General features: G+C 38.0%; 3 protein-coding genes across 7 annotated transcripts; 1 reads left to right on the forward strand and 2 right to left on the reverse strand.

Moving 5' to 3' along the window:
* Nucleotides 1–2,856: 2,856 nt before the first annotated feature.
* On the reverse strand, nucleotides 2,857–5,918 carry LOC107227838 (39S ribosomal protein L44, mitochondrial). Its single transcript, XM_015669099.2, has 5 exons — nucleotides 5,717–5,918; nucleotides 5,099–5,465; nucleotides 4,398–4,482; nucleotides 4,010–4,313; nucleotides 2,857–3,253 (listed from the first exon to the last, which is right to left on the reverse strand). The coding sequence occupies exons 1-5, from the start codon at nucleotides 5,784–5,786 to the stop codon at nucleotides 3,063–3,065; spliced, it is 1,017 nt and encodes a 338-aa protein (XP_015524585.1). The 5' UTR covers nucleotides 5,787–5,918; the 3' UTR covers nucleotides 2,857–3,062.
* Nucleotides 5,919–6,954: 1,036 nt separating this feature from the next.
* LOC107227840 (cytochrome c oxidase subunit 5B, mitochondrial) lies at nucleotides 6,955–8,125 on the forward strand. The gene is made up of 3 exons (XM_015669101.2): nucleotides 6,955–7,115; nucleotides 7,300–7,379; nucleotides 7,847–8,125. Exons 1-3 carry the CDS (start codon nucleotides 7,037–7,039, stop codon nucleotides 8,051–8,053), a joined length of 366 nt encoding a protein of 121 aa, XP_015524587.1. The 5' UTR covers nucleotides 6,955–7,036; the 3' UTR covers nucleotides 8,054–8,125.
* Nucleotides 8,126–9,240: 1,115 nt separating this feature from the next.
* LOC107227849 (peroxisomal membrane protein PEX13) lies at nucleotides 9,241–11,576 on the reverse strand. Of its 5 annotated transcripts, none has more exons than XM_015669116.2 (6): nucleotides 11,434–11,576; nucleotides 11,230–11,311; nucleotides 10,642–10,920; nucleotides 10,280–10,527; nucleotides 9,937–10,116; nucleotides 9,241–9,821 (listed from the first exon to the last, which is right to left on the reverse strand). In XM_015669116.2, the coding sequence occupies exons 2-6, from the start codon at nucleotides 11,295–11,297 to the stop codon at nucleotides 9,439–9,441; spliced, it is 1,158 nt and encodes a 385-aa protein (XP_015524602.1). In that variant the 5' UTR covers nucleotides 11,298–11,311; nucleotides 11,434–11,576; the 3' UTR covers nucleotides 9,241–9,438. The 5 variants fall into 5 exon arrangements, with proteins under 5 accessions (XP_015524602.1, XP_046588215.1, XP_046588216.1 ...); XM_046732259.1 differs by having other exon boundaries at nucleotides 11,412–11,565; XM_046732260.1 differs by lacking the exon at nucleotides 11,230–11,311 and having other exon boundaries at nucleotides 10,642–10,874; nucleotides 11,366–11,571.
* Nucleotides 11,577–12,178: the final 602 nt, after the last annotated feature.

Below are 12,178 nucleotides of genomic sequence, written 5' to 3' on the forward strand. Positions count from 1 at the left end.
TATTGATCGAATGACACTTTACGGGTACCACGCAGAACTTTGGTATAAAAAATTAAACATTACCGAGATCATAGTAGGACAAATGAAATATAATTTGACGGAACTAAGGCCATTCGGCACCATATGTATGTGTATAAATTAAGAGCAAGTCGGTGTAAGTGTAACTTTCAGTACTGCCTGTCTATTTTGATCTTTGAGGCGAATGACGGAAGGTCGACTTGAAATTGAATGACTTACTTCAATCCTTAGCCATTTTCATGATAGCTCTCATCGCGTATGTAACCAATGTGTACAAAAATTCTTTTCGAATTGTTATCGTGAAGTTTCCCCGCAAATGGATGCTGCATATCGCCTGCGCATTCGCCGCTGCAAAGAGAAGGGGATACGGTGATCATTGCGCAAGTGAGTTGAACTGAACGGTGTCTCAGCAGTCAGAGCGAGCGTACAAATGTTCGACGATGGCTTGTTCGCATTTGAATTTAACTCATAGCCATCGTGACGTGACCCGGCTCTCCGCTAAGCCGACAGTCGACACGAATGCCCTTCTGCGCGTCCCGAATTCGTGGATTGCAGCGTGTACCCGCATACGTGCTTTTAGGGCCGGGATGCCCTTTATCGATGTGTGTATGCGACGGTCCGAGAACAGGTTAAGCCTGTGAACCGCCTTATCCCCACCTTCTCTTGCACGAATCTGCCGAAGGAACGTTGGCGGGTCACGGTACAGAGACGGAGAGAGACGCGAGAAGACAGACACGCTAAACGTAAATGCATTCGACGAAGGATGTGTATCGAATAGTATGTGGATATACGAATGCATACGGATCCTGTATAGTATTCGTTTCTGCACAGGAGAGGCTATAGAAGCACTTTGACCGCCGTTTCTTATCCCCTTATTTTCTGGCTACACCAGGAATTCTACCACCTGCGTTCAGAAAATCATGCATGGTTTACGCGCTTTTCCATGCCCGTGTTCTGTACACAAAGTACACGTTTCTATGATTGTGGGGTGAGTCGGTGAATGAGCATGCGCGGGATACAGAAAAAAAACCACTTTTAACTCCTAGGACTTAAAATTGGTCTTTTCCGTCCTGCACGCATGCGGTGTCGCGAACAAATCTGATATTACGCGACCCTAACCTCAATTTCGTGCTTCGTGAAAAAACACCAAACGTACTCTTGGTAGATAAAGAATTGGCTTGCACAAGGAGACTCTCCTTCGGCTCGTATGCGGCTGACCTGTGACTCATGTTGCAAACTTACATTCAGCCTGAAAAGACCGAGTTTGCCTCCTTGTTAAACAATATACTATTATGATCTCAAATACACATTTTACTCATACTTAAAATCAATGTCCACAGATATAAGTATATTTATAAATGGAATTAACCTGGGTACGAAATTATCAACTTGAACCCAAATAGATATTATAGATAACGTCTGAAATATCCGCTATTCCTCGATCGGTCTAATTTTCGAAGGAGACTATGAATATTTAGAGACCTCGAGCAATGGCACATCGTTGATAAGAGTCAATATCGCGATAATCGTAATCAGGTAGAAGAACACTGCGGGAATTCACAAAAGTTACTGATTATTCACGAGTTTGAGGAACATTTTTTTAAAGTTTAAGAGTTTCGTTAAGCTCATTTTCAGCGAATACCCGAGTTATCGTTCAGCACTCACATCTAGATCGATGAAACATGATTTTGCAACGGTGGCCTTCGACCTAAGGAGAATATTAAGTGAATTGTTGTAATGGAGTACGATAAACATGAGATACTCTAATAGAAAAGAGGACATTATTACTATAACGGTAAGGTGTACGAGCCTAGTGTACGTATACACCTGTAAAAGGTGGGAATAACTTTATAGCCATTGCGCCGAGTCTCGACGCACGCGGCGTCGTGCCTCATTCCATTATGGCTCCTCTCCCTAATTCCTGCAGCAGGAGTACACAGACCTTGGTCCGTGGAATAGGTGCATAGCATAAGCTGCAGCAAAGGCACAACGAAACAACGGCTAGCGGTGTTGGCGTGGTTAAGGAGGCCCCGAAATGGTATGGACCCTCATTGGCGTAGGAGTGACGGCGTCGCGCAGAAATTTACGACAATTGTACGTTCCGAACATTCATCAATTGCAACAATCTGGAATATAAAAATCGTCAATGATTTTCAGGCGCCGGTTTAATGCCGGATTCTCTGTTCTTCGTGTTTTTTAATATTTCGTCATCATCGTTGGACCGGATCCTCACTTGGTTCCGAAAGGACAAGAGAAGCGCCACATGCTTTGGATGGTTCGCAAATGCGAGTTGACAAGGCGTCGGTAGATAATGGCGGGCTAAAATAACAATAGCGTCGATTACTTGATGGCGAATGGGTGTGGCTGCGCCATTGAGTCGTTACACACAGTGTAGAAGGTGGAAGAGGGACGGAGACATCGTTGCGAGATGTAGGCGAGCGGCGGCGCCGAGGGGCTCAGGAGGATGAACCACCTTAAAGGGGATAGATAGTACACCCAGAAAATAATCAATATACGGCTCTCTTCGCGTACACAAAATCTCGGCTGCGTACCTACGCAAATTCTTTAGCCTGCTTGCCGACGCTCAATGTTACTTGTATTATATGCATACGTCCAAGTATTTCATTCAAAGAGGACCGCAAGCTGGGAACATACGTTTTCGGTAAACCCCATCAGTGCATATATATTTTGCTGAACAAAGGTCCGTATTTTACTCGCCATGGGAAAGAAAATATTAATAATAACAGGTCGAAATTATTTGACCTGTACGAACTTCGCGATGAACGTATTGTTGTTATAAATCTCCAAAAATTTTCGTAATTATGTAAATCTGTATACTATTTTTTGAAACATACTTTTATTATCTACAACGAATTACAATTCGCACGCCGTTTGTATACCGTGAAAAATGTAATCTCTTGAACAAGTATATGTGTTCGTCTGGCATGTACATACGAGTTGGCTTATTGAATATTTAATCGCCTAAAATAAGATTTACACAGTTATATGAGCTTTGCTTACAATAAGATTTCGTAAACTACAACTCAACCTCCGACTGTATGCTTCAAATTTTCGGTACACCATTTCGTGAGTGGTAGATTTTCAGTTCTCTGAGATGATACATCCACTGTTAAATTGAACGGAATTGGCCGGCTGAAATCAGCTATTCCGAACATTCGCTGCAGAGCGTCAAGTGCTGCAATATTTTTTGCCACTTGTACAGTTTCGCCGGTACCTTTAAAAATTGCAAAACTTTATTAAAACTTTTTCTTATACAATACCACGATACATTTTAAAGCCCCCGATTTTTTTTAATCGCAAAGAATTCCGAAATTGCAGACGCGGGAAGATAGGAGTCCAAAATATCGGCTTGAGATCCTAGACAATTTATAAATCTTTTCCAGCTAATACAACAGGTCATCAAAGGATTAATGCTAATTCCAAAGATGGTTGAATATGTACACATATTTTTAACTATTTTTATGAACACCTGAGGAAATATTCAACTCAAACTACAGGGGCCAGTATTCGATACCGATTTTCTCTCCTTTACCAGTTTATATATATATTTTCCAACTAAGTTGATATCTAAAACTATTATGACAAGTACAAATGTAGAAAAAACAGTAGTAGGGGTACAGAACTCTCTCAGCCAAAGAAATATAGAAAAACGGCGTAGAGAACAATGGGCTAGATAGAGGTTTCAAAATGTGTCGAGAAATAAAGTGGATCATGATAGTGAATACAAAAAATGAAGGGTGCATGGAGAGGAGAATGAAACATTGTATAACACTTTGGAATGTAGAGGACTTAGAGAAGTATTGGAAGAAAACGTCAGGTTGGATAGATGAAATAAAAAATACAGATACAAACAATGAAGAATTGTTACATCGGTATGTAGACAATTTGAAAAACCTCTATGGAGGAGACAGAAATGAGAAGAAAATGGAAGATACGCACTAATACTACTAATATTTATTTTCTGACTTACCTATACCGAGAAACTGCTGATCAGAATAAACTGCAACTTGGTAAGCAGCTAGAATTGTGTTTACTCCAGTTTGAGCAGTGAGACGAAAATCTGCAGAACCTCTTTTTTCTCTATTCAGAATAGCATCTAGTGTTTGAAACGGATGGCTAGGAGTCCAGATTGACAATATTTCTTTATCAGAAAGCGTAGCTATCAAAAAGTCACGCACAAAAAAGCTTGTGTGAACTACGTCATTGCTGCGAGCTAATGCTGCTACTAATGCAAAGAACGTATTCACTAAGGTTTCCTGCCGCACAGGATGGTCCTGTGGCAATAGAAAGGAAAATTTATTACACATCATCAATTATAAGTCAAAAAAAGATAAAATAAATTAATATAAATTACTTACCTCGCTTAATATAATATCTTTAGTTCCAATCTGTACAGAAACCTTAGCCACAATCTCCTCGCTTAAAAGATAATCCTTCAGTTTCCTAAAATTTTTACAGTAAACGGATTAAATACTGTATCTGTCAGTTTTGCAAATGAAAATAAAGCTGAAGCTAGCAGCAAAACATGCTAAACTTTTTTTGAATAGGACAAACACAGTGAAAATGATAAACTTTTCATGAGATTTGATGAAATTTCGAATATTGAATTTCCTGCCTTCTTTTGAAAAATGATATCATATTCATCTGTTGTCACTGATTGCTAGCTTTAGATTCATCAAATGACAGAGGAAATAATTCTCGCTTGCCAGTAAAAAATGATGATTGATAAATCTTAGGAGTAGATAACCATTTTATCTATGTTTTATATAGATTGATATTAAGAAATTGTCTCAATGCAAAGAGGTGACCAAAATCTATGACCATTTTTTGGGCTGCAAACAGCGATGCAATTTTGTTCTATACTTTCTTTCATAGATTCATCTGATCTAGATCTAATCTAGACTGATCTTTGTCTTTCATGCTCGACATCATAGTAATCATGGTATCTCTCCATCGACCAGCCCCATTTACTTAGCACTGAATATTTGGATTCGTTCAGAATATTACAAACATAAATAAACCCTACCATATTTTATACAATATATGTTTATATCCTTACAAAATGCCTTCTTCCGGAAGTCTTGGCAGAGCTTGTCTTAAATAACGCTCAACTATTTCCGATGTTAAGCATTTTCCTTCTACTATGAGATCAGTGTTATCCTTGATGCTTAATTCTGGATTTTCAATGCCAACCTCTCTCTGCTTCTGTTCCTCTTGTGCAACGTAAGACCTATGAGTAAAAGCTTGTTGCAATAGTTCGACATCAAAATTTTCGGACAACCTTTTGTTAAATGCAAATATTTCTGCGTTATAATTCCAATCAAGGAAATTACTTCGCCGCGGCTCAGGCTGTGGTCCTAATTTGGCCTTTCGCTTGTTGATTACACGTAGTGTTGGTGCAACCCATCGTTTTATACCTCGTTCACCTGAATCATGAGATCATTTATTCTCTTTTATAAAATATTATCGAATCATTTAGAGATATATTTTATTCGGAATGCAAACTTCGTGATTGGATCATCATATTAGAAATCTACTTGCTTGTAATGCTTTTTTTCCCAACATATCATCTTATTTGATAACTTGTGGAGTAATCTAGAAGCATATAAGTGCCTACTGTGTTGTTTTTTACAGTTGCTCAAAATAAAAGTCAGTATAAGAATATAATTTGGCATACCTGTGTAGATGACCGAGGTTAATTTTTGTATGCGAATTGCTGCTCTAGCACACGTGCGTAATGAGCTCATTGTATTTGGTAATATATTGTTATACTATTTCGATAACATCAATTTGAGGTTAACTAGATTAGGTTAGGTCATAGTAAACTATTGACTTATATCATAGAGTAAGCGTTTGCCAGAGACCATCCATTCCCTGGCGTAAGTATGATACATGCTCGCTATTTGTGTGTGCCTGGAATACCAGCGCTCTCTTTAACAAAACAGGTGTTTGGAACTAATTTTCAACGGTATGCGCGTATCGATAGTCGTATGCACTGCATTATCTACTGCTTTCGTAGTGTCATATAAGCACAGATCGGTTATTGACGTGATTTACTGTGCAAATCGAAAACGCAAAATCCGTAAGCTAAATACAAAAGCCATGGCACACATTCGCATTATTTGCTGAACTTTAGCAAGTGCGTATGCTACTGCAGGTAGCTTACCCATGCCGTTAACCCCGCGAAAACTGCAGCCGGAGTAATATGAGCGAGATATATACTCGGGATATTCCGTCTCTCTCACTCTGCACTTGATTGGCTGAGAGGAAACATATCGACCAATCAAGTGTAGAGCGAGAAAGATAAGTTATAACGGGCATATAGCTCGTTCTCTCTCACTTTTCTGCAACACTCTGTACATACAAAGCAGGAAGTAGGAGGGAAGGAGACGTAACTCAACCCTGTGTGCCAACAAAAAGTGGGCACGTTATCGGCGCAGAGTCAATAGTACCGATTTCCTCCACTCACCGTGTTCGTGTTTACGGTCGTTCGAAATATACATATGTTGTAAACAAACAACTGCTCGCCGGTCAGTATTCCAGTAACCTCTCCGTAATTACTTTATTCTTGCTCGAAGTTCGGATCCGTACTACTCTACCTCCGCCGCCGATTTTGGTCTTGCACTCGGCCTGCTGCCCCGGCTAGACCACCTTCTCAAGCGTTCGCAATTTTCCTCTCTCTCTCTCTCTCTTTATTTATTCCTTTTTCGTAAGCAGATTTTGACAACAAAGGATTATCTTTTCTTAGTTGTATAGTGTAAATTCGTGAAACACAGCTGTAGAAAAGTGTCTAACTTATAAGCTAGAATAAGACTTACATTATTGATTAATTCGAAAGGGTGCCGAGAGAGCGCTACCTAACAGCTATAAGGATCCCTGGTATTCGGTACGGTCCATGATTGCGTCCGTCAGACTTCGCTTTAATGGTTAACCGAAATTGTTTATGGCCGCCTAAATCTTAGAGCCAGAAAGGTCGTCTGCGTGGTTCCTCCTCAAAATGGCATCGCTGTGTGGAAGGATTCTTCTCCAAGTTTCTCGTCGCTCAATCAACACATCAGTAAGATGTGGTACCAAAGGTAACACAGGAGAACTCATCATTCAAAACTTGAAAAAAAGCACCACGATTTTCCGATTATTCCTATGAAAGTATATTACGTAACGTTCATTTTGAGCAGAGCACTTGTGTGCTTCCGCGTGAAAGAGTATTAGTCCTTAGGATTCTCGTTGAAAATTTGACGTTTAAATATGTTATCCCGTCAGTTCCAGAAATGGCAGATCCCCTGGACCACGCCACTGGTTTGGAAAAAAAAGAGCTACTCGCTCGTGCTGCTGGCAATGATGTACGTACACAGTAGGTTGCAATCAGTATGGTGAAATATCAAATTTTTCATAAAATCGCATCCCAGTTGTGATGACTAAAATTTTCATTCGTTAATTGATTTTTCCGGCAAAGAAATACCTTTCCTTAAGTTAAATACGAATCATCCTTATGCTTCAATAGCTTTCATCATTTGTCACACTTATGTTCGGATCGCATGACAACTTGTAATTGTATTATGAAACTGGTTCATTGTAAATACTTTTATTCAAATATAAGGCTAACCTTTGCTCAAGCTCTTTAAATTCTACTATATTACTATACTATTTGTCATACTGAAAACTTTTAATTTATAAAAATGTTTATCTAATATATTTATATACAAATTGACAGTAAACTTCGAATATTTCCTCCATCATAACATGTACGTTCATTATTTTAATTACGTACAAATGACAGTAGCGCTAAACACATTTATTTTTACATCAGGATCCATTTGACATGAAAGTAATCAAGCGTGGACCAGGAACTAAAGATTGTCCAAATGAGGTACCTAGTGCATTTGACAGCCGACTGGTTGGATGTATTTGCGAAGAGGATGCAACTTCAATAAACTGGATGTGGCTGCACCAAGGTTCCCCTCGTCGTTGCGAATGTGGCCACTGGTTCAAATTGATTGAGAAAACTCCTTTATAAATATAAACGCAGGTTAAGCTAGTCGAATGTTTGAAACATCTACCTAGAATTAATATTATGTTAGAAAATCGAGGAGTTTGGCTTTATTTATCATCCAACTATGCTCCCAATTTTTCCTACCAAGCGATACACAAGTTGCTAAAAATCCAATATTATTACGCGGTAAGTTGCAAAAATATTCAATCACATTTAATTTTGATGTAAATATAATTTAATCGTAAATAAATACGAAATTAGAAGCTGCCCATCACAATTATTATTTAAAGCACTTTGTTTCAATCCTGTGATGGATTCTTGATCAATTAAAACACCTGAAATCAAGACACAAAGTTTCACAAAATCCACTATTGTATTTCATGTGATACATTCCTAACCAGAACTTTACACGCATAGTGTAAGTACATGCATATATATAAATTATGAAGTAAATAACAAAAATAACCCGAAGTCCTAACAATTTCAAATTATTAAATAAAAATGGTATAAAAGTTTTATCACATACCACGAACATCTATTCAATTGTGCCAGTCCAGCTTCGCTCTGTATTAACTACTGTGGGAGTGTTGGCATGCTACAAGAGATATGTGCGGTATGTTATTTATGTATTCAAATTTTCGCAAAAAATCCTTTGCAGCAAGAAACATTTTTCACTCTCACAGGCTTCACAATGCTCAATCCAGGCTAGCCAGATATTAGGGTTCTAAAATTTATGCAAAGAAAAAAAAACGAGCGAATGCTGAAAAACGCCACAATACCCACACTCTACATGCTATTTTGAATAAAAACACGCTAAAACATTTTTATTTTACGAAAAAGTAAAGAAATTGTATAGACTCGTGATATGTAGATTTAATGCCATTTATAATTTCTTTTTCATACCAATTTTGTGGATTGCATATAAAATGTGGCTGTTATTCCCTTTTTTGCTTTTGAGATTCGGCGAGTTGGATATTTGGATGAAACCAACTAGCTAAACTCAAATTCAACAAATAAAAATTGATACAACCTGGTAAACCATTAAAAAAATGTGGATTTGAGAGGGAAATTGTGTGCTTCAGAGTACATTTAGAGGAAGTCTTCATTTTGGATTGCTTATAGGAAAAGGAAAAAAATTGGATACTTCTAGGGGAATCGGGGAACCACTGTGAAATCAGCTGAATTCTGTTTTCGCGCATGTAGAAATCATATTGTGATTGAAAAATGGATGGGTTAAACCATGTATTTTTACATCCAATTCGACTGATAATATAAATATTTTTTAGACAGACACCTCAAATGACTTCACAGGTCAATTTGCTTTCCAAACAAATCATTCATTACTCAACATATTTTTCTGTGTTACGAAATTACAAATCCATAAGTTATATCAAAATGGAGCAATAATTTTAATCTTCCTCGGGTATTTTAGTCCCGTAAGCTTCCTCAAGATCGGGAAAACTACATTTGTCTTTTTGATTAGAACTCTGAGCCATACTGGTGCCAATATTTTCAGAACAATCATTCGCTGTTCCCTGTTCAGGGACTGTTGATTTTTTTTTAATCTGCCCAACCACTGTCACATATGAAGATGGTATCAAACCCACGTTCACACTATCCGTTGCTTTCCACCAACCAGGTGTATCCTTAGGTTGCAGAGATTTTGGTGCTAGCCAAATTTTTTGTCCACATCTTAAACTGAGTTCTTCGCTAGAAGTGGCATTAAAGTCATATGTCGCTGTTGCTGTATACATAGGCTCGTTCTGTTGGAACCATTCTTTTGGATTATCAGCTGAAATACGTAAAGTGAAATAAAAGTATATGCGGGAATATTCTTACTTAATATATGTACAATTTTTGGGACTTGTGAAATTATAAAGTACTCAGCACTTTACTGTGCAACTTACTGTTTATTTTAAGTTCTTTGGCATTATGAACTAATTTATGGACTAAATAAGGAATGGCAAACAACATGCTGAGAAACATGAAAATTGGCCAACTGGAAGATCCCGTTTTCCCTCCATTCATGACTTCAATTGCTGTCTGGCGCCATAACAATTCACTATTTGGATCGTCAGGGCGTAATCCTATGAAATATTAGATTTGTTGCAGTGAATTAAAAATGCTATCACAATCCTATAACTTAGTGATTATCAAAAAAATAAGTAACATAAATCTGGTCAACGATTCAGTAAATGTATCACATAGTTTTATGAATAGTGGCATGAAGAAGCAAGTTTATATATTTACCCAGCATGTACATACTCTTCCAGTACAACCACTTCATAAATCTAATAAGAGCAAATGTATCCAAGAAGTGTCCGAACATGGAGCGTAATCTACCTATGTTGTCTGCTACGCTAAGAATGGCTCTAAACGAGCTTGTCATTGCAAAAAATGTTGATTCAAGCATCATTGTGATAGATGAAAATGTGTGTACCATTGTTTCTATGGATTGGAATGCTGGCCTGGTTCTCTCTTCGGCTAACTGAACAAATCTATGGATAAGCAAGTGGAAGTACAGCAATTAACTAATTGAAGGCGTAAAACACTTGGTAAATGAATTTTTCAAACACAAAATTTCTGTACAACAGGATGTGATATGTTCTCACCGATTCTCTACATCGCCACTAGGCCCGCCAAATTGATTATATGAATTATAACCTGACGTCCCACTGTATCCACCATATCCACCATATGAGCCATAGCCTCCATAGCCTCTGTAATTCATGCCTGTTCCATATCCACTGTAATATGGTAAAGGCAACGATCTGTGATCCCCATACATTGGCTGGTAACTTTGAACAGATCTATTTGTACGGGGTGGCAAAGGTGGGGGATTCCTCTGTTGGAAATTGGACACATTACTGTTGATTGGAAGGCTTGGCTCGCTAAATGAACAAAATAATTTAATAGATGTAATTTGAATAAGAACCAATTAGCAGCAATGCTGATAGAGCAAGAATTAATATAAATAACTACAATTCTGATAATAGACTCGCTCTGCAGAAAATCATTGTATTTAAGAAATGATGTTCCGTAACAAATAGAACATAGAATGTAGTTTGCATATCTCAAGCGTTTACTGTAAGAATATTATTGTCTGTTAATAATGTACATGATCAATACTAATTATTCGTCTTCATATGAATTGTTAACCAAAGAAAATGAATGTCTGAATTAGAGAGAACACTGTGTACCTTCTTCCGAGGTCCGGGATGGCTCTAAACTGGTTATTGTTGCAATTACTATGCCCTTGTTGATTCATTTTCACGCGGATTGCTAAATTTTCAGATTAAGCAATTAAAAACAATAGGGATGACGAAGGATACGTACACTAGCAATAACAGTAATAGGATCGGTATAACATCTGATTATTGACTTGATAAAAACCGTCATCGGACCTGTTGTAATTACGATGTTCCCTAGTGTCAAAGGTTAAGGACTTTTCTGGATATCTCCCCACTACAGACGAATGATTTTGACAGACTGAATGGGCTGTTTTCGGTTCAAGAGGTATCTTAGAGCATATACTACTGGAGGTAGCTAGTCATACCGTCAACCTTGCGAAAAGTGTGGCTGTAGTAATGAGAGAGCGAGGTATATATCCCCGGATTAGCCTGGATACTCCATCTCTCTCACGCTACATTTAATTGGCCGAGAGGAAACGTATCGTATAGAGCTAGAACAGGCTGTAAATGGATAAGTGCTCTATCTCACTCCCCCGCCATGAGAGGTATCGTTTCGCGATTGCGTTTTTTTAATTGTGGGAACAAGTGGAAATTTCTTATTTTATGCGCTTTTGTATTGGTAAAGAACTACGAAAATGGGGCAGGTTAACCACTGTTAGGTAGTGTTGATGTGCGTATACTTTAGAATGTCCTACAATAAAGCTCATAGGGCACGAATTTAAAGAATACAATTTTTGTTCAGAGAAGTCGAAGTGTCTAAAGAAAATGCAAGTGCCAAGCCTTCAATAAATATAAATCTAACAAATTGGACACTTCAACGTAAAGATTATATAATGTTTGTTGCCATAAACAACATTCTTTCTGTTCGTGGCTGCCATAACCTCAAAATTCATCGCAGCCATGAATATGTTTATGTCGTGTCCGTGTTTGTTAATATATGTATAAACGAGTAAAACTT

Source organism: Neodiprion lecontei, chromosome 2 (assembly GCF_021901455.1).
Source record: "Neodiprion lecontei isolate iyNeoLeco1 chromosome 2, iyNeoLeco1.1, whole genome shotgun sequence".
In the NCBI taxonomy this organism is placed as follows: domain Eukaryota; kingdom Metazoa; phylum Arthropoda; class Insecta; order Hymenoptera; family Diprionidae; genus Neodiprion; species Neodiprion lecontei.

What these genes read in the sequence shown, in the direction of transcription:
- LOC107227838 (XM_015669099.2), bottom strand. Translation starts at nt 5,786, where the DNA reads ATGAGCTCATTACGCACGTGTGCTAGAGCAGCAATTCGCATACAAAAA. An exon ending in CTTCCGGAAGAAGGCATTTT is followed by an intron (nt 4,483 to 5,098) that starts GTAAGGATATAA and finishes TAAAAATTTTAG; the next exon opens with GAAACTGAAGGATTATCTTT. An exon ending in AAGATATTATATTAAGCGAG is followed by an intron (nt 4,314 to 4,397) that starts GTAAGTAATTTA and finishes CTATTGCCACAG; the next exon opens with GACCATCCTGTGCGGCAGGA.
- LOC107227840 (XM_015669101.2), top strand. Translation starts at nt 7,037, where the DNA reads ATGGCATCGCTGTGTGGAAGGATTCTTCTCCAAGTTTCTCGTCGCTCA. An exon ending in AGTAAGATGTGGTACCAAAG is followed by an intron (nt 7,116 to 7,299) that starts GTAACACAGGAG and finishes TTATCCCGTCAG; the next exon opens with TTCCAGAAATGGCAGATCCC. An exon ending in CTCGTGCTGCTGGCAATGAT is followed by an intron (nt 7,380 to 7,846) that starts GTACGTACACAG and finishes TTTTTACATCAG; the next exon opens with GATCCATTTGACATGAAAGT.
- LOC107227849 (XM_015669116.2), bottom strand. Translation starts at nt 11,297, where the DNA reads ATGAATCAACAAGGGCATAGTAATTGCAACAATAACCAGTTTAGAGCC. An exon ending in AGTGGCGATGTAGAGAATCG is followed by an intron (nt 10,528 to 10,641) that starts GTGAGAACATAT and finishes GCTTATCCATAG; the next exon opens with ATTTGTTCAGTTAGCCGAAG. An exon ending in CAAAGAACTTAAAATAAACA is followed by an intron (nt 9,822 to 9,936) that starts GTAAGTTGCACA and finishes TACGTATTTCAG; the next exon opens with CTGATAATCCAAAAGAATGG.